This window comes from Hipposideros armiger, unplaced genomic scaffold (genome assembly GCF_001890085.2).
Source record: "Hipposideros armiger isolate ML-2016 unplaced genomic scaffold, ASM189008v1 scaffold_460, whole genome shotgun sequence".
Classification (NCBI taxonomy): Eukaryota; Metazoa; Chordata; class Mammalia; order Chiroptera; family Hipposideridae; genus Hipposideros; species Hipposideros armiger.
In genome coordinates, this window is record NW_017731810.1 from 972,314 (window position 1) to 999,814 (window position 27,501).

The window sequence follows — 27,501 nt, forward strand, 5'->3', positions numbered from 1 at the left end:
GATGCAAGCTTAGCTCTGCGGGGCCCATCTTCGGATGGGTCGATCACATTTCACACCTATTTTCACACTGGAAGGAAAGAAGAGGCCATCGTTCATTTCATTCCTATTTACAGTTACAGCGTTCGGTGTAATTAGACTTGCTGTCTTATGCATCAGAACAAGATGATAAAGATCATACAGTGTGAGGTCAATGTATAAAATGTTTCCTTGAACAAAAGGACCATCCTGGATTTTATAGATTAAATTCTTAAAAACAAAACAAAGCAAACCCCAAAACATAACAATTTTAAGTAGCACTGAGGCAGCTCAGCCTGATGTCAATTACTTGCAGTTAATTGCCTGACATCCCACTCAGTCCCCCCGCTCAGAGAAAGGGATCCCAACTTTCAAGATTTCAAAGATTACAAGTCAGAAACAGTGACAAGTCTAACTATCATTCTAGTCTCAAACTGAATCTTTTCGAGGTTTAACTCTGAAACCTAGCAACTCTTCAGTGAGACAGAATCATCTCTTAGATTTTGGTTTTTCCTCTGTACTTTTTATGTGCAACCATCTATGCCTATGACAAAATCTCCAGTTTTACTAAACGTGATTTAGAGGACAGGCCTGGCCCCCACAAGCCTGGTCTTGGGTTCAGTCTCAGGGCTCCAACTTGCCCTGGGAGCCTTTGTCAGTCACTGAGGTTAGGACAAGTTGGGCTGCTGATGTGACTGCCTTCTGATGTCGCCCACACCACGTCCTCTGAAGACCCTCGGTCCTTCCAGGCCAGTGTGGACTGGGTCTCCCAAGTTCCTGTGAGCAAGGCGGCTAGGTGGGAGGTGCTGCTGCTGTGTCAGCCTGGCTCTGAGGTGTCAGTCCCTGCTGCCACAATGCCACAGGCAGAGGGAGAGAGGACCTGGTTTGTAGCCTTTGACAAGCCGCACCTTGTTTACTGGGGGAAGAAAATAGGAAGTCCACTCCCCACCCCCCTTCACTTAAGCATCAAAAGCTCATCCATCAGGGAGGCTGGCAGAGTCCCTCAGAGCCTGGGCAGTGCCAGTCAAAACACTTGGGTTTCTAGCCGTCGGACTTCCTTGACCACGAGATCAATGTTAATAATTGGGTTAAAGTACAGGGCCCAGTAAAATAAACAGTTGCAAACAAACTGAGGAATGAGGGGCCAGAACATGGCCACAAAAAGCCCCTGTGTCGATACTTTCCAAAAATGGCTCCACATCCTCTGAGGCACGGTCCTAAAAAAGAAGAGAAGCATTTGAGAGCTGAGAGCACGATGGCGGTCCTCATGACGACACTGAAGCAAGCGCTCAGACCTGGGCCGTTTCCCAGTGCAGTCAGGTGGCCTGTGCTGTAGAGACCTTGCGTTTTGTCCCTGGTGCCCGTGATATACTTTTGCCTGACCAACCCATCTTCACCTCCCCTGACACAATCTAGAAGGTGCTTCCTCAGGGCACTTTCGTGTGGTACCCCCACCAGGTGAGGAATCCCCATTACAGCCCCAGCCCCACCTGCTTCGTCGCTGTGTCCCATTTGTATATACGTTAAATGTATACAAATTTATTTTCCGTCTTAGGCTGTAGGCCTCTAGGGTACAGAATGTCTTCCTTACCAAAAGATCTGCGGTGCCCAGCAGAGAGCCAGGGCAGAGTAGGGGCTCAGCTGTGCACGAATAAATGAGTTCACCGAACTAACACAAGTGAGAGGGGTTCTTGTCAGGTTCTCAGAACTATATAAGGCTGCTCAGATGCTGGTGTGGTGATGTGTTACTTGTGCCTGCCCAGCAACCACCTCTTTTATTCTGGAAACACCTGAGTTTTCCTTTGGGGGGGGGGCCTCCCTCCCCTCTTTCCCATGTGGTCTGGGTGGGGCTGAAGCCAGCTCCTGATTGGGGGGATGAGTGCATGCCTTGAGCCTGGACAAGGAGAGCCCCACATACCCCCCCAGTTCTATGTGATGGGTTCAGGTGGACATGTGACCTAGGCTGGGCCAATCAGAGCAAAGGCGTGTAGGCCCTGAGGCTTTTGTAAGTGCTCCAGGGAAAGAAGTGGTCTCCTTCCACAAAGGTCTCTAAGCTCAGCTCTTGGCCTGCAGTGACGTAGGGCCCCCACATGAAGAGAGCTGCCTGAGGCTGAACAACACAGGAAAGCACGGAGATGCGGGAGGGAAAGCATCAGTCCCGATGACAGCATTTGGGTGTCTGGGTCCAGCCATGCAGGAAGCCTTAACCTGGGCATTTTCCTTTCTAGGAAAGCCAATTTAGGCTGGTTTCTGTTACTTGCAACCAAGAGTCCTGACTCACTGACTGACTGTCCAGTCCAACTGTCTCATTTTACACATTAATCCAGAGAAGTTATTATTGTTCAGTTGGTGGCAGAGCAGGATTAGAACCTATGCTTACAGAATTCCTCATTACTGTATGCTCTACCACAATGCTGTTTTCCATAAAGTACCCTAGCCCCAGTTGTTTATTCCTTAATTATTAAAACCCTTCATGTGTACCGTCCACCCCCAGGAATTATGTGGTAGATTTTTATGTGGGGGTAAGATAATAATGGAGAAACACTTTAACAATGAGCACCATGAAAACCTCCCTACCCCCCAAACACAAGGTCGTTTTTCCTATTTGCTGCTTAAGTAGCTGTTTCTAAACCACAGCCCGAGGAGACTTCGTGTCTGAGTAACACGTCAAAGACGCTTTACCAGGCCCTGTCGCTCTAACCATCTACAACATAAACACACTTACTTCAGTTCACTTCTTGACCAGATCCTCCAAAAGGAGAATAATTCCAGAACCGAGAGTAACATGGCATTGACGATGAGAAACCGTGATGTCCAATAATGGACCTCCAGCCAGTCCCACGCAAATTCAGCAATCAGCTGGTATGGAAGGAATGAGTATTTGACCAGGAATTCTCTCCACTGCTTCCATGTGGGCTCTCGGAGATCCTTTAAAAATTACATGCAAACAAAAATAAATAAAAATGGACAAGAAAAATCATGAGGATTGATTTTTAGACAAAATACTGTGGTTATCCCTGTGAGTTTTACATTTATTAAAACACACAGTCAACAATATAAAATGAAATTTCCATCCATCAACTTACCTTGTACTAATTAATCTACATTGGATAAATGTTACCGAAGAGGTTGAACTGAGATGCTTGTTACATAATTGTGGGAACTCAAAAGTAAAAATCTAAGCATGAGTTATAAATAATGGGGTTGAAATGAATTGAAATTAACTAGCTTTTAAAATTTCTTCATCACTGCATGGGTAGCTCAGTTTCCTAAATTCAATATCTTAGCTGTGGTAGAATAACAGTAGGTCACGGAAAAATTAAACATAGACCTTGAAAAAGTAATTTTTTGTGAAAATAAAAAACCTTAATTACAGGTATTAGCAGATGATTAACAAGAGTATTTAAACAACTCATAGGCACCCAGAAAGCTCATGGGAGCTTAACAAGACTACAGTGGAGCGGATACTAAGCATTCTAAGAAACAAGGCAGCTTGATGAGTGGGCGCGGGTTGTTGGGACTTGTTAAAATGGAAATGCCAGGAGGGGTGTCTCTGCTTCCAGTCCAGCAAGGACAGGCAACAGCTGGACAGTGGGTAATTAGGGAAACATCGTGCAAAGGGGCTAATTGGCTGGCTTTAAACCACGTGCAGTGCTGGAGTCTGTTAGGCAGGCACTTGACCCAAATGTTTAAAAAAGGGTCTTTGGAGATTTCCGAATTCTATGTCAACATTTATGGGTGTGGATCATATACAACGATTCCTATATCCATGTGACTTTTTGAAATAAACAGATAGAGGGATTGCCCCAAGAGTATCAATGCAAAGGACAGTGTACCCTCATCAAACAACCAAGCAGATGCAGAGAAATCACCCTGAGTCAATGGGATGCACCAACAATTCTGAAGGAATCCATGAATCAAACTGAAGAAATGAGCCATGCTGGGTAACCATCCCTGCCAAGTGCCCTGTGGTCAGGTGACAGGACAATCCCATCAGTGAGCTGACTGATGGTGTACTGCTCTGAGGCCAACAGAATGGATGCTACCTACCTCTGCCTTGTGGTAGGACAAGTAATCATCTTTTGGGCTCCTATTGAGAGACAGATTACCAAGCTGGCAGGCCCATAAATCTAATCTTCGGGCAATCTGGACTGACGCTATCTTCTTTTATAACAAAAGCAATGCTGGGCTTTTCTCCCGCTAAATATTTGAAGTCCGGAAGGCAGCCCCTCTTGCTATGCAATGCAGGAAATAAAACAGGCTTCTGGGAGTGGGGAAGTTCCTGCTTTATTTTCTTTTGTAGGGGCTCTCCTTGCAAAATTCAAACGAAAGCTGGGTGTAGTTTGATCTTCCATGACAGGTTACAGCCATGTGTCCAGTTGTGTACCACACTGAGAAATGGTAGAGGAATTTCACTCCAGGCACTCTGCAGACCTACCAGAAGCTTGGTGATGATGTCCTCCCCGGGGCTGTCTTCTTGCAGAGGGCAGATGGTGTGGATGAAGGGTAGGAAGGTGTCTGTGTAGTCAAACAGGTAGAGGTACAGCAGACCGAGTCTGGGGGAACTCTTGAGAGCATACAGCAGGAACAGGGACCTGCCTGGGTTCACAGCCTGCAGAGGGTGACATGGGCACAGGGTCACATTACAACCATGGCGGCCAGCTCCCACCCAACTCCTTCCACAGCTTCAAACCCTTTGCCATCAGCTTTTTCTGTATGGTTTGCATAAACTATGAATGAATGAATGAATGAATGAATGAATGAATGAATGGCAAGAAGAGGCTAAGTAATCAATCTTTGGGCTACATTACATGAAGAGCCAATCTCCACAGCTGGGGAGAGGGGGAGGGGGATGAGAAGCATACTCCTGGGCATTACTAGAACACAACTTTTTCAGAAAGCAAAGCAATTGTGCAAAATGTATCAGTCTTAAAAATGTTTAATTTAACCAATCTATTAGTGGGCACCCCTTAATAAAAAATAATCTAAAATACAGAAGTCTTTATGCACAAAATATTTAGCACTGCATTGTGTATAATAAGGAAAAAGTAAAATCTATGACCTAAGTAATGAAGTTACAGGAGATAGTTAACCATTGAAAAATGAATATGAGAATTTGTGGATAATGCTCATGATACAATTCTAGGTGGAAAAGATTAAAAAAATGTGTAGCAATCTGATCTTAACAGTGTCAGCGCCATGAAAGCAAGGCCTCGTTCAGGGCTGAGATCCCTTTCCTAGAGGATCACACCAGATGTCAACAAACAGCTGTGGAATGAATACAGGAATAAAAGGACTGTTTTGGGCCAGCCGAGTGGCTCAGTTGGTTAAGAGCTCGCTCAAGAGTGCAAGCTATGAGCAATGGGATCACCGGTTCAATTCCCGGCCCGAGCTGAGCTGCCGCTGAGCTGCCAACAGGTGGCAGGATGGCTCAGCTAAAAAAAATAAAACAAAAATAAAAATTATTTGAAAAGGACTGTTTATTCGAAAAGGAACTATGCATAGAAAATTGTTCAGAAGAAAACAGCAAAATGCAATGTTAACCATACTTGAATCTCAAGTGGGATTATGGGGAATTTGTTTTCATTTTCCTTACTTTTGTAAATTTTGCTACAATGAGTATTTATATTTTTCCTGATTATGAAAGTAACTGTAAAATGATTCAACTTACTTGGTGCTACTAAGCATCAAATAAAATGGGCAAAAGATATGAATGGACACATCACCAAAGAAAATAAAAGGATGGCAGATAAGCACATGAAAAGATGATCAATAATCATTAGTCCTTAGAGAAAGGCAAATTAAACCAGTGAAATACCACTTTTTAGAATGGGGAGGGGTGAGAAGGAGGGCTTCCAAAGGGGCAGGAGGAAACTTTTGGGAGTGATGGATATGTTCACTATCTTGATTGTGGTTATGGTTTCACAGGTGTGTACATATGTCAAAACTTGTCAAATTGTACACTTTAAATATGTGTGTTAATTATAGCTTGATAAAACTTAAAACATATTCAACTTATTTGATGCTATTAATGGCTTACTATTAAATTGTTTTAAGTGTGATAACGGTTACATTTTAAAAAAAGAGCTCTGTGGTGGCCAGTTAGGTCAGTTAGTTAGGGTGCAGGCTCATAACACCAAGGTTGCCGGTTCGATCCCCACATGGGACACTGAGATGCACCCTCCACAACTAGATTGAAACAACTACTTGGCTTGGAGCTGATGGGTCCTAGAAAAACACATTGTTCCCCCCGCCCCTCAAAAAATAAAAAGAGTCATCTTTAGAGAGAGATTCATACTAAAGTATTTAAGAGTTAAAGAATCCTATGTGTGGTTATGCTTTAATAGGATCTCAGGATTGGGGTTTGGGGACCGGGTGGAGGGGTACAGATGAAAGCAGAATGCTCATGAGTGGATACTTGATGCTGGGTATAACTACACTCTGTCCTCTGTTTCTGTATACTCTTGAAGCTTTCTGTAGTAAAATATTTTTTTTAAAAGGTCTAACTTGTGAAATGACTGATTCCAGGTCTGGGGCAGGAAAGGTGCAAGAGTAACTTGAACATGTTGTCACATGAGACAGGAAAGTATCAAAGACTAATGAGGTCATGTCAAAAAGATGCACTAGCAAGTACATTACAACTCAATTCAAAAGTTAAATTTAGAAAATGGACTCTGAAAATGAGGAGACTCCTACTCAAAAAAGATGGGAGTTAGTACTGGAATGTGTTCAAACACATCACGAATGTTAAACTTCCCAGTTAATAATGATCCTAAAGAAAGAAACTGGCCACCTTTGGAGGACAATGGAGCCAAATGATTATTCTGAAAGAGTCAAGTACTTAACCTGCCTTTTGGTATAAACTGTACTTAGGGTAATCAAAATGGATGTCAAGGGAAATTTTCCATTTTGATATTTTTTTAAAAGATGTATTTCAGCTAGCAAATGAAGAAATCAAAGAATTACGATATCACCATTTTGCAACCCCTAAATGAACTAATGGATCGAAACAATCCGTGATCACAGTGGCTGCGACCATCAGAAAAAGCGAGACAACTGGACACTGTGAGCCTCTGCGTGGAAGACAACACCACCGCCTATGAGGTAGTCTTGCCAAAACACCAAACTGAAACCGAAGCAAGCCTCTAGATTTAACTACTAGATTATAGGATATGCAGGGGACAAAGGGACCTGTTAGGTAACACCACAAGGAGACAACCAGCAAAATTCAAGACGTGGGCAAATAACAGGACAAAATGATCTGCTTTCTTTAACAAATAAATGCAGGGTAACAAAAAGAGGTAGGGAGAATCTATTGACTAAGGGAGACATAGGAGACAGAACAACCAAATATGGACCTTGTTTGAACCCTGGTTGGAACAGATCAACTAAAAAAAAACCCCAAAAATGGGATATTTGAATACCGACAAGTTATTTGATAATATCAGAGTATTGTTAATTTTGGGGGGTGTACAATGGTGGTGTTTTAGTTTCATTTTTTAAAAAAGTCTTTACTTTTGAGAGAGTAACATTGAAATAAACAGGGTGGGAGTGGGTGGGGGTATTGCTGAAATAAACATGGTCCTGAGTGGCTGTCACTGGTATGGTAGATGGCAGTTTTTTTATCCTGCTTTTGTGTATGTTTGAAATTTTACATACTAATAGTTTTTTTTAAATCTAATATAATTTTAATTCTAAAATATCTGTATCCTATCTTAGGTGAGACACAGACATATATGGGAGCAGTTCAACTCTGAAGTAGTGTTTCCCAACTTTCTTTCATTATCACCTCTTAAGGAGCCTTTTAAAGACTTGTTTTTTCATAATTCCCTCCACCCCCATGAAATATTAATACCACAGATAATGCTGTGTATAATGCTTTATGTACTGTGGTCTTTTGGAGATCACAAATCATTGTAATATCTAAGACTTTTTCACCCTCCAGGAACCAGTGGCCTTGGAGTGATATTGCCCTTGTTGAGTATGCCCACTCTAAAGGAATAGAGGTCCCAGAAAAAAGTCTGATTGCATCCAGCCACATCAGGGTTTAGTACATGAGAAAGGGAGATGACCAAGTTACATATTTGTCGGTCTGGAGTCAATGTGAATGTAGCACCAAAATATTACAACTCTTGGCTACTTGCTATCAGATAAGGAGGAAAAACCAACCACCCAGGGAGGTGATTATGATGACAGCACTACAGTGGGGAGCTGTGTCTTTCACATCTGATGAGAATAGTGGCATTCGAGAGGCGTTGCTCGGGCTCACTAAGGTTGGAGGAATCCTAATCCTCAAATGGCCACCCTCAGGAGGGGCTGGCAGCATGAAAATCTGATGAGCAGACTGATACGATACTGCTTGCTTTTATACCAGGACCACATTCACATTTCCTCCCATTCACTCTGGTTAATGTTAAGATTTATCTATTTGAAATAGAGGGTCATTGCTGGTTACATTACCCAGATATGTTCCCCCAGATATTAAAACCCAACATAGGATTAATATTGGTGATGAAAAGAGTTTGACCGTATTAACAAAACTAATAATTTATATGATAAAAAAGTAGATATTTTAAAATTAAAAAACAAAAATAATAACACACACACACACACACACACACACACACACACACACGCAACGAACTTTCTACTTTGGAACTCCATGCCCATTCTTTGAAACTAGTGGTTTTTCAGTTTTAAAGTAATACATGTACATAGTAAATACATTTTTTTCAAATGGTACAGAAATGTATTAAGTGACAAAACTCACCCTCCCATCCCACTATCAATCCCCAGATGAAAACACTGTTAACAGTTTGTGTATCCCTCCAGAAATTTTCTATGAATATGCAAACATATACGTGTGTACAAATGTGTATATTTCCTGATATGCTTTTCTTTATTTTCAGTGAACACCACAACGTGGGCATCCTTCCTTATTAGCACCCCCAGAGTTACCTCCTCCTTTTGTAATGCTCACATGTGTGGAGGTGCCTTATTTATCTCACTTGGCCCTAACAATGGGCACTTAGGCTGTTTCCAACGTGCTGCTGTTACCAATGATGCTATGGTGAACATCTTGTTGAAAGACTTCTTGTGACTCAAACATCCAATTTCTCACTATGACTATAGGTCATTTACTGAGGAGGAAGTGGGCACCACGAGTCCTGGGTGCTTGCCGGTGCTCCCACACCTGCTGTAGTGTCCAGGAGGGGCCCCACGAGGAGCCTGGCAGTCAGGCCCAAGCCCTCTCCTGATCACAGTGCTGTGCTGCCTGTGCTCTAAATGCAAAGATGTGAAACGGCAGATTCAAGAGGAGGCGTGGTTTAAAGTGTTATAATTATTGACCAACTGCTCTCCAAAGAGACTGCACCAGTTTATGATCCGCAAAACACGAGCGCCTCTTTCCTCATATCTTAAACATTTTCATCCTTGATAATATTATAGGTGAAAAAATGACATCTGGTTCTTTTAATTTGTATTTCTTTAATTAGGAATGAGCAGTTTCCATAACTTACTGGTTATTTATTTTTCTCTATCATGTCTTTTTTAGGGTATAAATCGGAATATTCCAGATATTCTATAACGTTTTACAGTATGGTATTTGCAAAATCTACTCTTTGAAGGATAACTAGTTGGTGCAGTCATGTGGAAGAACAATTTACCAATATCTAGTCAAGTTGAAGATGTATGTTACCTGTGACCTCGTAGTCCTAGTCCTCAGTATATGCCATTAAGGAACTCATGTGTATGAGCATAAGAACTTCAAAAACAGTGTCCACAGCAGCATGGTTTCTAACAGCAAAATTGGAAACAATCTCAGTGTTCATCAGCAGGAAAATGCATAAATTGCCACGGTCTCATGCAGTGGAATACTGCACCCAAACTGTGAACTGGAGCCACAGAGAAGAAGGCTGCTTGCAGAAGGATAGGCTCAGTTCATGCCTCTTCCGTTAAGGTTAAAAACCTAGAGAACATAGTCCTAGTGCTTGCAGATACACTCCCATAATTCATGTAGGAAGCATGCCCGGGAAGGATGCACAGCCCAACCGCAGGAGTGTCGGGCCTCTAGAGAGGGTGGGAGGGTGGGGGGCTTCGATCATGTGTGTGATGTTTTCTTAAGCAGTGGGCATGCAGATGATTGCTGTGCTGCTCTCTGTACTTTTTCAATTAAAAAAAATAAAGAGCTCACCTTATATTCCCAGAGGTTTTGGGGGGGCTTCACACCTAGGGCTTTGACACGCTCCAGTTCCATGAGGATGGCTCTTCTGTGGCTGCTATTTTCTATGGTATATGGCGCCCTTGAAAATTCCTCTTCTGTCAAAGTTAACAGCAGTCTGCGGTGGGGAAGGGGATAGATTTGAGATTAAATACTGGAAGCAAACTTTCCACAGTCAGAGTTCAATCTTATAACACAAATACCTTAGCCTTGAAGTAAGGTAAGACACTTCATATATGAAATAATGTTAACAACAGCAAACAGTTGAATGCTATTTGCCAATGACTATCTGAAAATACTTTAATAAATATTCACTGACCCATTTAATAATTCTTATGTCCATTCTGTGGATGAGAAAATTGGCTGAGAGAGATTGAGTCACCCAAGGCATAGCCAGGTCTGCTCTGCTCCTAACCTTTGATCTTTTTGCTATGCACTTTGACCTCCCATGTTACTCTATGTTTTAACATGTGTGTATAGAAAAAAAATTGGAAAAGAAATCTAATAAAACATGACATTAAGAGTAGTTGTTTGGGGGGCAGTGATTTAATAAAAATAATTGTAGCTCTCTTATCTGCTCCCTTTCATCAGAAAACGTGAATCCACCTCCACAGTGACTTGTCAGAAAAACACATCCCTATGCCCTGGCAGATGGAGGTCACCACAACCACGGTTGGAGGAGCATACGTCCTTTTGCGGGTAATTTGATAGTATTTTTTAATGCAGAAGGAAGACAGTAATGCAGAGATATATTGTATTAACTAGGTAGAGAATTTTTTTTAAACCACAATTCTGGGGTATGTAAATGTGTGTGTATGTGTACTAATTCTTACAAAAAAACAGATAATCAAAGTGGAAGCGTTTTGTTTCCCCAAAGGAGAGTCAAATGTTGAAAACTCATTCAGGGGGATCAGTGACTAGGTGGGAAGGTGTTACAGCCTGGCACCGGGGCAGTGAGTAGACTCCAAGTCTAAAACAAGCAGATTAGAGAGCGCAGCTATTCTTAGCACTGCGTGGTGTTCTAAGTAACATCCCTACCGTCCCTCCAGGGAAGGGAGGGACTCCATAAACACAGACAAGGGCTCTGGAAGGGGCAGGGGTTTGTCGATGGGCAGAAGCAGGCCTCCCCACATGGTGAGTTGCTCATCCCAATGAGTTCCTCCAGGCACTTGGCTCTAGTTTTGTGTGGAACTGTCTAGAACAGGAAAAAGGAAACAACCCAAATGTGTATTTGTAGAGATCAATTAAATAGACTCTAGCATGTACAGACACATACATATGTACATATAAGCACAGGTCTGCTTGGTACAACCATTTAAATAAATAAAATAATACACATGTCTATGTGTATATCTGCATGAACAATGAAAAAAATCTGGAAAGGTGTCCAGCAAGATGATAACACTGGTTTTCTCTGAAGAGTAGGATTATAAGGGATTTCATTTTCAATATCCTTTAGTTCTATATTATTTTTAAATAAATAATAAATATATGTTACTTTTATAATCAGGAAGCAACACATTAAAATGTCAGTGACATAAGGGCCGGCCGAGTGGCTCAGTTGGTTAAGAGCTCGCTCAAGAGTGCTAGCTCTGAGCAACAGCGGTTCGATGCCCGGCCCAAGCTGAGCTGCTGCTGAGCTGCCAACAGGGGGCAGGATGGCTCAGCTAAAAAAAAAAAAAAAAAAAAAAAAAAAAAAAAAGGAAAAAGTATAAACAACTGCATTGAAGAACAGATCGGCAGTATCTAATAAAGTTGAAAATATGTTTAAAAAAATAAAATAAAATGTCAGTGACATAAAATGGTATAGCCACTTGACAGTTCCTCAAAAAGTTAAACATACAGTTACCACACGACCCAGCAATTTTACTCCAATAAAGTATTGAAAATATATGTCCACACAAAAACTTGTACACAATCATAGCAGAATTGTTCATAAGAGCCCCCAAATGGAATCAACCCAAATGCCCATCACCTGAAGAATGGATACATAAAATGTGGTCTAGCCATAGAATGGAATATTATTAAGTCATAAAAAGGAAGGAAGCACTGACACATGCTACAACCTTGAAAATATGATGTTAAGTGAAAAATCCAGACACAAATGATCACACATATTGTATGATTCCATTTACATGAAATACTCTGAATAGGCAAATTCAGAGACAGAAAGTAGAATGGTGGTGCTTGGGGCAGAGGGAGGGGGAAAAGGGTAAGAGCTTTCTTTTGGGGGTGATGAAAATGTTCTAAAACTAGATTGTGGTGATGGCTGCACATATTTGTGAATATATAAAAAGCCACTGATTGCACACTTTCCATGGATTAATTTTCTGGCATGTGGATTATATCTCAATGAAGCTGTTTAAAAAAATGTCAGTGACATGTCAAAGATTTTGTTCCTTACCTTCCATTTACTCTTTCAGATAAAAACCTGTCTCTGTAGAGAGTGGCCCAAGGGCCCAGCTGCTCCAGCCAGAGGACAACTTCTTCCGCTGTCCATTTGGCCACAGCCTTGTGGACAAGGAGGTCATGCTCAGATTCCCTGCTGCTCCAGTGATACACAAGCAGGACCACCTGGGGAGAAGTCACAGGGACCTTAAGACACAGAAAGGTCAGAGATGCTCGTTTCTATAGCTGTGAATGTGGGATGAGGAAGAGAAGAGGCTGAGCTTGAAGGGGACAATGTCAGGTCCGTCCACAGAAGCAGGACATCACCGCTGCTGGTGAGGGCACAGAGACAGGAGCAGGACTCATCGCCGGGCACCTGGGGGCACTGCACCCTCACCCCCCACTAACCTGGCCAACATAACCAACTCATGGGCCTTTTCTGCTGGGAACTTTGTTAACATTTAGATTTCTGCAGCTTGGAACTTAAAAAGGAAGTAGTCTCGGGCCGGCCGAGTGGCTCTGTTGGTTAAGAGCTCACTCAAGAGTTTGAGCTCTGAGCAACAGCGGTTCGAGTCCAGCCCGAGCTGAGCAGCCACTGAGCTGCCAACAGGTAGCAGGATGGCTCANAAAAAAAAAAAAAAAAAAAAAAAAAAAGAAGTAGTCTCTTCATGGAAGTTAGTAAAGTGCTATACTCAAGACTATCATCAAGGCAGACACAATGTCAAATGCAGTTCTAACACTTTTCTGCACCTGTGTCCTCATCTCTAAAAGGGGAATAATAATGGTACCCATTATTATTAATAATAATGGTACCTACTGCATAGCTTATGAAGAAGAGGAAATGGGATAAAGCTAACACTTACTGGGCTCTGAATATTATGTTTTATACATGAGTAAGTAACGTCCTCAAAGAATCATACAGCCCAGCAGTGAATTACCACATGCAGTTATGTCATCAGTCGTTTTGGTGTATTTCAGCAGCACTGACTTCAGTGGAAAGTGTGGAGGGTGGGGACAGAGGAAGTGCGATCGACTTACCGCCACACCGGTTAAAGCCGTGAGCACTCCAGAAAAGAATCCCCCTCCTCTGTGCTGATTCGCTCGGCCTGTGTGATGAGCTAAAGGAATCTGATCATTCCCATATTTCTGAAAGGCTGCAAGACTCTGGACTATGTCGTTATTCTGCTGAATGTCTTCAAATCGCATTCTAATGGCATCAGGAAATAATTTTTCAATGGCATCCCTATGGAGAATAGAAAAAAATCATGAGAGTTCTTTGATGAGACACACTTATAATGTTTAGAGGACAGAAAAAAACTAATAGTCAACATTGAATAATAGACAAATACTCTAGGAGAATGGTCAAGAAGATTGGTGATGGCCCTGCTGATAACAGCAAAAAATGAACAACCTACATGTCTACTGTTAGGGAAACAAATAAAACATGGTGTATTCATACAATGGAACACTACATAGTAGACTTTAGAACCATACAGATAGAACACCACTGATGTGAGAAAATGTTTTCATTTCCTGTTGGCACATATATGTGTAAAAATACTTTTAAAAACCTGAAAGAAAGCACAACTAAGTCATAACTGAAGTTACTCTGGGGAAAAGGAAAGAAGTATTGTAAGATGGGGAATGGGTCAAAGGGGTCGTTAGCTTTATCAGTAATGTTCTAATATTTTAGAATGTAAATGAATGTATATATGTATTGTTATTAAAAATTAATTCAGATTTCCTCTCACGCCCACTTCCAACCTAGGAGGCTTTTAGTTTCTGCTTTTCTTGTTTTTAAAATTAAAAGTTAAATCCAGGAAAAAAAAATTCATAAAAAGGAAAAAAGTGAAGTTCAGAAGTAAAAGAAAGACCAACCATCAGGTCATACTGTAGGGTTATTTTCATCTTCAATTACACACAACCAGAGAACCCTACTTCAATTTAAGACTAACCTTCAGGTAAAACAAAGCTGACAGGTAAGAGCAAAGTATTTGTAAATACATCTCCTGTGAAAAAAGAGAACGTTGGGTTAATGTTTTCATGGAACTTTCTGGTACTCTTCATATCAAGAAGACAACAGAAGAAGAGATAAGGAATTTCACCTCAAAGAGCTCACAATAAGCAACATACTCCAAGAATTTTGAACGTTAGGAATATTATGAGTGGAATAGCCTGCTGTCTGAAAGGTCTTGCCATGTCGTGTGATGCTGTGCATGAGAACTTACCTCCATTAATGTGATGACTGGATCAGAATTTAGTTGAAGATTATGAAAATCAGCATCAAACCAATTATTGAGACCACTACAGTTACACCATTTTCTCTATTGGACCTAAGGTGTTTCTGAATACAAATCAATAAAAAGTACTATATGGCAAAGGATTACAAGCAACGGACTGATAACCAGAATGTCTTTCTTTTATAATAATAAATCAGAGTCACCTATGGGGAAGGGATTCTGGATTTTCAGGCCCTTGAGCTCTCTGATTCACATTCCAGCAGATCTGAATGACCACGTGGCGGTTGGCTCTGTACCTCCGGCCTTTTCAAACATGGCTGCACCATTAGGAGACCACACTGAACAAGCTGTATGTGCTACCAACATAGACTGAGCATTACCTGAGGAGAATATTAACTTTGGGGAAACCTTCCCACTTTTCTCTGCATTCTGGACACTCTGTTTTCTTTGAAGAGGTCCACCATAAAGCTAGGCAGTGCCGGCAGAAGCTATGCCCACAGTTCAAGGTGGTGGGGTTAACCAGGATGTCATAACAGCAGTGGCAGGAAAATTCACTAACAGAAATCTGAGGGCCGGTGCTCTTGAGAGGGTCATCTTTCTCAAGGGACATCGTGTTCAGATCATTTTGCTGAGACTCTTCCATCTCTTAGCAAATTCTAGGATCCACAGGCAAAGAAAATTTCAGACTTAGAAAATTGCTGCAAAGCATCATTAAATCTAGAAAAAAAGAGAGCAACAGAAATAGGACAAATAGTTTAGTAGGCGCTTGAGATTACTACCATTCTATGAAAGCCGATTTTTAAATATAACAAATATGATTTCTAAAAATTCATATTCCAGAAACCAGATAAACATCATTGAATTTCTTTGTGGCCTATTTGTCATACTTTTTAAAATTAGGTAAACCAAAATAGTGTACTGGAAAGTTCAATAGACGTAGGGAGGCAGTGTGGAGAATTCTAGATCCTTCTCTTTCATGAACTTCTTTTGAAAATGTAATTTTTCTAAGCTCAGTTTTCTCAATTAAATTTCTAAAATCCTTCAGTGTGTGTGATTGTAAATAAACCAGCTTCTTGGCCCAGTAAAATGTCTTGAGTTGGCAATAACAGATGTATTTCATGTAAATAACACATTTTATCCAAACAAATCTGCCTTCCCACTAGGTGATTATTTTATAAGCATTTGATTTCAGAGGCTCCCACAGGAGCAGTTCCAGGAAGCGACTGAAGCCTTGTTTTCTATTGGGTTGTTGGAAAAGTCATGATGCATTTTTGCAATGAAAAACAGCAAAAATACGTCATGACTTTTCCAACAACCCAATAGATGCCCTTTGCCAGGTCAACCTTCCCACGGCTCAATATTACCCTCTCCCAAATCAGCCCAAACATACATCGCATGCCCTCTGCATCCGGCTAATTTGGTGGCGTAGAAACATGCTAATGTCACCAATATGCAAATAGCAGAGAACTGTTCTCATTCTCATTTGGGTCTTAGATTTTTTTATTGAGAGGCAGTATGATGGAGAATCTCAACTCCAACTCATTAGGTCTGTGACTGTTCAAAAGTTACTTGAGCCCTGAGCTTGTTTCCTCAACAGTATGGAAACCTTCAAGGCTTTTTGTGAGGATGAGACTGAACGTAAAGTGGCTAGGACGGTGTGTGGTGTAAACAGGGGGTAAAGAAATGATTATTCATAATCCTGGTATCACCGTAGTGTGGGCACTGGTGGGTAAGAATTTCTCAATCTCACTACTGTGAAGGGAAAGAGAGTACATCACTGTCCATCACCCCCACTGGTCACGCAGAGAAGAGCCCCATGTATATGCTTTGCAGGCACCGTGGTTAAGAACACAGGTGCCAGGGCTGGGCTGTCTGGGTTCTTAGCTCACCAGCTGTGGAGTCTGGACCTCTTCGAGTCTCAGCTTTCTCATGTATAAATGGGGGTGGTATAGCATGTACCCCATTGGGAGGGTTTTTTTTTTTTAATTCCAAGAATTTTTATGACCACTTGAGTAGAAGAGTCCATAGTAACCCCCAAATACGGATCCCTCTGGATCACTGACTCAATCGTTTTTTTTAATAAATTTTTAAAAATTATAGTTGACATTCAATATTATATGCATTTCAGGTATCCACTGGGAGGTTTTAAGAATGAAACAAGAGAATGCAAGTAAAGGGCCTAGTACAGAGCCTGGCATATAGTAAGTACACCTAAAATGGTAGAAATGTACTTGGTTTTCCAATGCAGTGATAAGAGCCTTTTATCACCATTTATAGGGTGAAAAAGTTTACACAGTGCATGATAACACTATTTTATTTTATTTTATTTTTTTAGCTGAGCCAACCTGCCACCTGTTGGCAGCTCAGCAGCAGTTCAATTAGGGCCGGGCATCGAACCGCTGTTGCTCAGAGCTCAAACTCTTGAGCGAGCTCTTAACCAACTGAGCCACTAGGCCGGCCTGATAACTATATTTAAATAAACAAATCTATTAACAAAGACTAGAAGAAAATACAATGAAGTATTAGTAGTGGGTGTATTGGGTGGGGAAGGATCATGATTGTTTTGATTTAGGTTTTCTGTATTTACCAAGTTGTTCTTAATGAAAATGTATGACATTATAATAATTGTAAAATACATATATAAAATTTTCAAAACTATATTGTATTTCTTTTGGCCTAGGACCAATAGGAGATAAACACAACTAAATTTTAAGCTCAGTGTTCATGTGGAATAGAGATTCCTCATCCAGTACTAAGATAATTAGATAAATATAAATTTAAAAGATTAAATACAAATTTTTAAATGTATATTTAATACAGTTATTCAGAATAATAGATCATAGTAAAGAAGGTAATGACCTTCTGTAAGCCCATTAAAGACTTCTTTTTGGAAGAATCTGAATAAATGTTCTTAATGATAAATTTTAATTATTTCTGATAATCATATTTGCTCATTATTTGTATGTTTAGGAACATTAAAAAAATTTCTAAGTGCTTTCCTTTTGGCAGTCTCTTCAAATTGCTAAGGAAATGGGAGGTGTTATACAGGTTTTTGGGAAAAAAATCTTTTTTTTAAAAATATGGAACACTTCATGAATTTGCATGTCATCCTTGCGCAGGGCCATGCTAATCTCTGTATTGTTCCAATTTTAGTATATGTGCTGCGGAAGCGAGCACAAAAGGAATCATTTTGATAATGTAGTTCCTTTATTTGGCTAATAGTGGTTAAACAACTGCCATGTGGAGAGTATTATCCCAATAATTGAACAGTTGCTCCTCACTGAACATCTCCTATGAGCTTGGAGCCTGGGCAGGCTCTTTAGATACATTCATGAGCACATGAGGATTCAGTGTCAGAGGGAAGATGCTGAGGCTTCCAGTGAGGGCTGTGTAGGGGGTCAGAAAATACGGGCCTGACGTGGTTGCTGCGCTCAGTGTTTTCATGGGGAGCAGTGTGTGATAGATACAGGTTTTGTGTGCCCAGGTCATGACAGGTGGGCTGATGGGAGCACATAGAGGTTTCAGAGTCAATGAGATCAGCAAAGCTGTGCTTGAGGGTGATACATCTCATTAAGAAGGAGGGCTTAGCCTGGGATAAGTTAGAGGTGAGGAGTTATCACTTCTAGGACTACAGTGGCAAAAATGAAAGTGGCAAAGAAATGAAAGGTGGCTAAGAAAGGGATCAGCCTATTAGAGAGATCTTACGAAAATAATTTATGGGCTTTGGTGACTAGAGAGAAAGAAAGATCAAAGATGCTGGCTAGGTTTCAGAACTAGGGAAGAACAGTACATCTGATAGAAATGGGTCACTGTAAACAAATGGGGCCAATCTTGGAAACGTTAGCTGAATTTTAGATAGGCTCAGTTTGAGGTGATGACAGACTTCCAAGAACAACTGTCTAGTGAGCAGCTGGAGATACAAAACTGTAGTTGAAAGTTAAGAATGAAGCCATGTCTGTGGATTTCAGTCATTTGCAGAGAAATGACAATGTATATTGAAATTAATTTCTCACAAATTAGCCTTTTAAAACTAGAATGCACCAGTAATTCCTAGCTTAGTAGATCTGAACGTTTATTTTTTATGCAAGAAAACAAATCACCCACTGACATCAAAGTGTATTTTATAAGTTGTGTTTTGAAAAGCTGAGGTGACCACTAACTCTGTTTTATAATTGTCTTTAACAAACTAGAAACTGCGTGGACTTTGACTACATCTTAGGAATTATGCTAGTTTCATTTTACCCTAAATTGAAAAAGATGAAAGCTAACAGAGAAAGAATACACATCTTAACCAAATTCAGTTGATCTTCTCTGCTATTTCTGTCTGTATGTATTTGGGTTATTTCCATTAAAGAAAGCAATACTTTTAAAGAATGAAAGTGCCTCTTCAGTGATAAAAATCTAGCTCAGACACTAAAGTTCCAAGCTGTGGTGTTCTGACTTCAGTAAACACACCCTCCTGCACTGGCAATGATTAAAGGGCTCTTTGAGAAGGCCCAGTGAGTGTTCCTGAGGATGTTTACAGCTGTTCTCTACAAACTTGGCACACTTATCAGCAGGTGGTGCTGTGAGAAGGTTCCCTAGCTCTTTCTGAGCTCCTTCACAAGTCAGCACGTGTTGGAATATCCGTAAAGCCTCCTGGCCTTTTCCCCTTGTCTCAAAGGCCTCAGGGAAGACCAGGGGGATGTGGTTAGGATTGGGGCAAGGAGAGTCATTCCATTCCCACCCACCACCAGTGCCCTGTTCACATGGTTACACTTTGGTTTATGTTTATGGACCCTGACAAAGAAGATACATATTGAGAAGGGCTCCTGGTGGCTAACTGGGCTCAAATTTAAAAACAGAGCTTGGCAGGCAGTATAGGGGCCTCTCATGCAAACCACACTTCACAGAGAAGCCTGCACTGAACTGTCTTGCACTGTGTTTCTGCCATCTGAGTCAGCCCTTATACAGGAGTTCCTGGAATCCTATTTCAACCAATAGGACTGAGGCCAGTCGAGTGGCTCAGTTGGTTAAGAGCTCACTCTAGAGTGCAAGCTCTGAGCAACAGGGTCGCCTGTTCGATTCACAGCCTGAGCTGAGCTGCCGTTGAGCTGCCAACAGGTGGCAGGATTGCTCAGCTAAAAAAAAAAAAAAAGGAAAGATGTCAACTAATAGGACTGAGACTTCCCCCCATTCAAATGGAGCTACCATCAGCATCCTCACCTAACAATAAGAGCAGCTCCATTCTGACCAATCAGGACAGTGCCTTTTTGGGCCAATAAAATTTTGAGGATTTAGACTCATTTGCATAAGGACAAACCAATCAGGGACAAGGGATGGGACTTCTGATTAAGTCAGCTCCCCTCTGGCTCAGATTGACACTTTTCCTTTCCACTGAAGACTGCATTTCCCCTGCTGGAGCTGAAACACAGGAGACGTCTTGCTGGAGCAGAGCAGACCAGAGCAGAGCAGAGCAGTCTAGATGGAGAGGGCCTTCACCCCTGGGCCACCTTGCAGCAGTGCTATTCCAAAGCCATGCCACTTCATAATTGAGCTGTATGTAGCACTACTGAACTGTTTGCATTGAATAAAGTTTCCTCCCTCACTGTACCCCAAATTGGGGATTCCTGTTGGCATTGAATTGGCATAACAACAATCAGTTGACATGTTAATCATCACATGAAATTACATGTGTTAATTACCTAGTTCAAAACTAACAGGAAGAATGCCTGAGTTTGGGAAAGTCTACAAAACTGCAAACAGACAAGTTTAAAATGATAGGTTGAACACCGCAGATTTAAAGAGTACGGCAAAACCTCTGGAGACTGGGTTCTGAAAAAAAGCTAGGTGTCAATTGATGTCTGTAGAGGCACTTCAGGAGGTCTCTGCCTGTTCTGAAATTACACGCCAAGCTTGAGCATGTAACGCGAGCATTTCCCAAAGGAAATCTCTAGTGTTTATTAGATTCTCAAAGGAGACCAAGGCCCAGATAAGGTGAAAAACTCCTGTTTATCCACTGGGATAAAGGCTTTCTGAACGTACTACACCCCTCTGCTTTCTAACATGTGGTCTTTCTCTTCCTCTGCCCCTTCTTTTTTCCTGCTCCTTTTTCTTTTTTTTTTAATTTGATGCCAGAATTTTTAAAAATCCCGATTTCACATAAACACCCAGATTCCTGGCTTCTACTGAAATAGGATCTCATTTTATGTGACAAGAGTCAGCTTAAGCTGAGTAACTCAGCAGCTGCCCCCTTCGGACAGGGCAAGACAGGCTTTAGTTGGCGATGCACCTGCTTTCCTCCTTTCTGTTACTTGCCTGATCTCTGGGGATATGTGTTTTCATGTCATCCCATAAGGTGATGCCTTCAGAGTCTATTAATGAGTTTATGATGTTTCTAGGTTAACTGGCCTGAGGCTAGGAAGCTTTTGGAGTTCTGTCAGCTTACTGTTTTCCTGTCTCTTGATATGCTGTCAGGTTGTTACTTACCGTTGCCAAGAAAGTGACAGCCTATGAGGTTTTCCACAAAATTTTAAATTACTGCTTCTATTCTTCTTTAGACTCAAAGGCTTAACCCTGCTCAGCAGATTCTGTGTGTGAAAGGCTCTGGATGAACCTGAGGGCAGGGATCAAGTCTAAAAATTCTAAATCAGCTTTATTGTCACCATATCCCCAGAGACCTAGGTTCAAATGAATGGAGTGAGAGTTTGTGGGCTCTTCTATGAGTCAAATATTTTGGACAAGGCCTTTAAGATACTTAATTTTAGTTGTTTTGGAAGTATTATTTACTTCCTGAATCTGAGAGACAGTATAATGCACCTCAGTTTTAAAATCAGAAGACAGGTTCTGAGTCCTAGCTCCACTATTTATGAGCCATGAGATCATGGAGAAATTACTCATTCTCTCCAAGTCTCACATTAGCATATGCAAGGAATGGGGTCACTGCTGCCCACCTCACAGGGCTGTCCTGAGCATTCAGAGGACACATGTTAAGCTCCGGCACATAGGAAGTGTTCCATAAACGTGGTCCCTTCGTCCATATCATGTTCCAGGTGGGTGACACTTCCCAATCCAAGTGAGGAATGCCTAAAGATGTTGTCTTCGTGCCCATGTCACATAATCAACTACTGGTTCTAACATCTCTCCAGTGTGACTTTAAAACACCTGGAGAGAGGACTTTCTGAGGAACACACCACCTCTAAAATTTCAGTGTCAAGAAATGGCACAAAATCTTAGAAAGCATTAATATGTAAAATATGACATGAATACACATATATGAGTAGCCTGTATAGTTGACCTTTTCTAAAATGTTCATGGGTTTGGTCTGTTGGCACAACTGATAGGAAACAATTATCACTCTTCAGTGACTTGGGCAATTCCAAGAAATCTATCACCATAACTTTTTCTATGTTTTTCTAAAGAAATACCTAACTGACATATATAGTTATCTGAAAAAAATCTATGAAGGCTAAATAAGGGCCGGACACACACAATCTCCCAATAATTAATTGTGTGTAACTAAAGAACCTGGAATGAACTTGGCTATTCCCCCCTTGGAAGCAAAGTTGTTTGTCTGACTTGGTCAGGTACTTATTTATTTATGGATTTATCCAGAGAGCTACTATCCGGAAGGAGGTGTTGGCACTGCTGATACCTGTTTGATTCTTTCGTCACCCAACTCACATTTAAGAAAGGCAATTAATACAATAATTTTTACTGAGTTTATCAAAGAACAATGCATTGATTCTAGCTTAAGTTAAGGATTTTATTACCTTAGCTTATAAAGCTCTCATTATGTAATGATTGTTAACTCTCTAGAAATCATAATCTTCTAGCTGCTTTGTTCACTGGTGTATAATTATGGTTCTTCCTCTTCATTCAACAAGACATTTATTGTGACCACAGTACATACCTAACGTTTTAGGAATAATCCTTTGAAGAGCTAATTTATTGTGATTCCAGTCTGAAAAATATGATCTCAATAATTTCTTAGCAAAGATGTTCACTACAAGAATAGAAAGATTTTGGCTTTATATGGCCATTTCTTTTCATTACATATTACCTGACCACAGAGAATAATGACAGTTGCTAATATTTACTGAGCCCTTATAACGTGAAAGGCACAACAATCCTATGGGATAATCACTACTATCATCTCCATTTTACAGATGAGTAAATAGGGGCCTAATTAATAAGAGGACAGAGCCAGGTTCTAGATCCTGGTCTGACTTATAGCACTACATTATCCCAATAATGTAATTGGTAACAGTTATTAGTTCAGAGGACTGATTTGCTCCTTTATCACCTAGGCCAAAGCATAAAAGCTGCTACTGCAAAGCTGAGAAATCCAAATGAGAGAAAACGGACTAGAATCTGGCAACATTTTGGAACATGCATTCCAGTGTGTGGCTGTTCAGGTGAGTGTGCTGTTGCATGAGATGATTAAGCAGTAACATTCACAATAGAAACAGGGGTGAGGGTGGCTGGGAGCACCCCCATTTCTGACACCTCAAGTCCACCTCTGGGGACACCACTATAAACACTGGTAGACTACTGCAGACATTATTAAATGTTCAAAGAGTGACCGTGCATTTCTAGTGATGATGAAATAAAAGAAGTGTTCCTCAAATATAAGTAAAGGGTCAGAAATAGCAATAAAAAGAGAATTTTATGTGTACTTTTTGTAGGTGGATGAAAACTTGCTTTCATTAATACCAGAGAAGCACTTCAGTCTCCTACCGTATAAAACCTTGTGTTTTTCCACCTCCGAATAGTCAGATTTTCTTTCTGAATGGGGTCAGAAATCACTAGGGCAAAGGTAGCGAGCTCACTGCATGTTGACTTGTTGCCTGAACTTTGTGGCCCCGTGATTTACTGCCTGTGAGTGTGTTGGGCAATATGAGAACACTGAGCAGGGTGTCCTGGTTCTCTCTAGAGACCATCCTCATTTTTTTCTGTTTTGTGGCATATATTCAGTGACCTACCCTGTATTCACTGCGTAGATGTCCAATAACTCAGAAAGTGATAAAAAACTACTGGTAGTTACCAGTAACCCATACCTTAACTATTGCTTTTTAAACTGTTCTGTTACAGTTCACATATTATAAACTGACATATCCTTTTGAGGTTTAGCTCACTTGCATAGTTTTTGCACACGACCGTTTGAGTAGTCTTTGCCTCTCCAGCTAAATCCTGGCCTCCCTGAAGGCAGGAACCAAGCTATAGAATTCTATCGTGGAACCTAAGGGTAGCTGGCACAGAGCTGGGCTCTAGAAATTTGCAGATGAAAACCAAATCAACAAAAACTTGACTCCCTATCACAGTAATTTCTTAGAACCTCCATCACAATCACCTGGTAAGTTTGGTGACGCTGAGCAAGGATATCTGGGAGAAAGGCCCAGGAATGTACATGTTAAACAAGCCCCTTAGAGATTCTCATGCATGTGGAAGTTTGGGAATTAGAGAACTACTACATATGGGCACACCTCGTTTTATTGCGTCTTGATTTTTTGTGCTCCACGGGTACTATTTTGTAGGGTTTTTTTTACAAATTGAAGACAAAACCCTCTACCAGCAAAAAGATTACAACTTGCGTTATTGTGATACTTGCTTTATTACAGTGGTGTGGAACCAAAACCAAAACTGAAATGAAATATGTCCAAGGTATGCCTGTACAAGTGAATACTTATATGCTTAAATATATGTTTCAGACAAGGTATGGGTAAGGTGTGGATACCAATCTCATTTCCTCTTTTCTCCAGTCCCTCCTTTCTCCACTCCCCAAATCATCCTCCTGGAGCAAAATTCTGATCAAGCCCTTCCTTTGCTCAAAACCTTACTGACTATGAGAATTAAAACCCATAGTTGTAAGCTTGTCATTTAAGAATCTTCATGGCCTGCTAGCAGTCAACACAACATTTTAAGTAAGAGTACAAATTCTGGAGCCAGAATGACTGAGTTCAAATCTCACCTCCACCAGTTATTAGCTGTGTGACCTCAGGCAAGTTACTTAACCTCTGTGCCTCCGTTTCCTCAACTGTAAAATGGGGATATTCAAAGTAGCTTCCTGATAGGGTTGTTGGTTAAATGAATTAACATGTGTATAATAGTGCCTAGGTTATAGTAAGTGCAATATAGGTGTTAGCTATTACTAATATTATTACTAATATTATTATGATTATCCCCTACTACTCAACCTACTCACTCTAGTCCCACCTATTAATTCATGCTCCTGGGCCATTTTTCCATATCACACAGTTCCCTCCAACTGCAACACAGCTCCACACTATTTCTGGGTCAAAAGTATCTAATTGGCAAGACCCAAATCAACTCACTTAAAAATCTTTAATGACTAACTCCCCCCACCACACACACCCAAATTAATCCTTCCTGCTTCTGTGCATTAGTGTAACTTTTATTTGTGTGTGTTTCCTCAGCTCATAGACTAATCTCCCTGAAGAGGCTGGTATAGTTGAATCACTATGTTCTTAAGAATGAGAGAGACCTGGGTTCCAAACCAGGTCCCATTTATTCTCCCTGAGCCTCTTATTTCCTATTTATAAGTGAAACTCTGCATAGGTACTTGAAAAGAGTCTACCGTATGGTTGATTGGTGTTATTAACAGAATTATTACAGTTGGATTTACTGAGTGCTAGCTATGTAAGTAATGCCAGCGCCAAGCACTGGAACTCAGAAAAGAAAAAAAGAACTGCCCTGGAGAGTACAGTTTTCCATCACTTTTATAGAGGCAGGAAACGCAGGGCTCATCATACACCCTAGCTGGCTGTTTACAAAACCGTGACAAAAACAACCCAACCCGCACGTGCACTCAGGCGGCTTCTGGAGTGTGCCTGGGGAAAGACAGTCAATTTCCTTGCTATTGGCCTTTCAGAGTGACGTCGAGACCACCCCCAATGGATCGACCAATGGGCTTTTGGGGAGGAGGACCCAACGGCGACAGTTGAGGGCATGGCAGCTTCTGGGGGGTCTCACTTTCCTCCCCAACCAAATAGGAGAGCAGCCTCCTCTGCCCTGCAAAAGATCCCCAGTTAGACCCACAACCTAACTCTCATTTGCCGTTTCTTTTTTAAAAAAAGAAACTCCCTTTTGCACAAGTTCAGATTTCTGCCCCTGAGCTTGGAATCACAAGAGCTGGGTTCTAGCCTATCCCTAGTGTGACGGCGCGTCGGTTTCACTTTCCCCTTTCTGTGCGTCCCTAACTCTTGTTTTCAAACGGGAGCGATCGTTCTGCCTTGGGGCAGGTAGTTGCCGCGCCAGTTAGACCCGAAGCCCAGCCTGGCATCCATCAGGAACCTAATCAATTCTGGACACATTGTCGCAGACTACCGCAGATGCTTCTGAGGGAGGGCTCCCTCCAAGAAGTGCAGAAGCGACGCTCCTCCCTCTCTCCTTGGGGAGACCCTTGGGCGACAGGTTGACGCTGACCGCCGAGGGGACACAGGCGACGCTCAGGGGTCTTTTATGCCGGCGTGGGGTTCTCAGGAAGGAATGGGGAAGTTGGCCAAGTGGAGATCCGCGCCTCCAGTCTAGGAATGCGGCTGCTCAGGACCCGCGCCTAAGTAAAGAAAGCCCCGCACGCCTCGGACTTCGTCCCCCACGGCCGTCCTCCACCTCCCGCCCCGAAATCGAGCCCAGGCCTCCTCGCCATCCCCCGACTCGCTGGGGCTTACCGCTGCGCTCATCCCGGAGACCATCCGTATGTGCCCCCCCTGTGCACCCCTGCGGAAGCAGAGGAGGAGGTGGCAGCTTCACTTCCGGCAGTAACCGACTGACTGCGGAGGAGGGTGTCCCGGACCCCCTACCATAGAGGAGAGGCCCCACTCGACTCCCAGCCTCTTGAACCCCGCGACCTCCCCGCTGCCTAGAGCGGCCGCTCCCGGGCCGAGGAGTTCAACGCATGCGTACCACCGTGGGTCCCGCCCTTTACTCTTCAGGGACAGATAAGGGGCCAGAGCGTAACACTTCGAGGGTGAGGCTGGTATCTGTATCGTTTTCTCCTCCCCAGCGCCTGTTTCTATGCCTGGAAGCAACAACTACCCAGAAATTAAAACACTATTACAACTGCGCACTGTACTCACAGCTTTTTTTTTTTGCTTGCACATATTTATGCAGAAAATCGGAGGACCATGGCTGAAGTTCCATTTACAGTATTAAAAATCAGAGTTAAAATGACTTTCTTACCACGTTTTTTTCTCCCAGCGTCTTGATCCGTTGAGAATTCTTGCTGATTATCTGTTTTAAATCGCTGACCTGGAGATTGTTAAAGTGAACATTTGGAATGACATTTTTTTTCTTCTACCAGTCAAATTGACAGTAAAAAGATTGGTAATGACCTGTGCTAGTGCTGAGAGTGAATTCGTTTTCTGGAGGATAATCTGGTAATAGGTATCAGCATTTTTTTTTATTGTGGTAAAAGATATGTAACAAAAATTACCGTTTTAACTTTTAAGTGGACAGCACTGTGGCATTAAGTGTGTTCACATTGTTGTGCAACCATCATCACCACCCATCTTTAGGACTTTTTCTTCTTTCCAAACTGAAATTCCATACCCATTCAATACCTCTCCATGGTCCCTTCCCCCAGCCTCTGGTAATCAACATTCTACTTTCTGTCTTTATGAATTTGACTACTCTAGGTAC

The 27,501-nt window shown here is 41.7% G+C and overlaps 1 protein-coding gene and 1 long non-coding RNA gene across 2 annotated transcripts; one reads left to right on the forward strand and one right to left on the reverse strand.

Annotated features, from left to right (window-relative positions):
- Nucleotides 1-109: 109 nt before the first annotated feature.
- On the reverse strand, nucleotides 110-27,501 carry BFAR (bifunctional apoptosis regulator). Its single transcript, XM_019666115.1, has 8 exons — nucleotides 26,532-27,501; nucleotides 15,243-15,579; nucleotides 13,661-13,865; nucleotides 12,639-12,808; nucleotides 10,208-10,352; nucleotides 4,454-4,627; nucleotides 2,741-2,943; nucleotides 110-1,232 (listed from the first exon to the last, which is right to left on the reverse strand). Exons 2-8 carry the CDS (start codon nucleotides 15,503-15,505, stop codon nucleotides 1,040-1,042), a joined length of 1,353 nt encoding a protein of 450 aa, XP_019521660.1. The 5' UTR covers nucleotides 15,506-15,579; nucleotides 26,532-27,501; the 3' UTR covers nucleotides 110-1,039.
- On the forward strand, nucleotides 12,757-24,444 carry LOC109395253 (uncharacterized). Its single transcript, XR_002126603.1, has 3 exons — nucleotides 12,757-12,845; nucleotides 16,991-17,063; nucleotides 23,151-24,444. It is a non-coding gene; the product is annotated as an uncharacterized LOC109395253 (long non-coding RNA).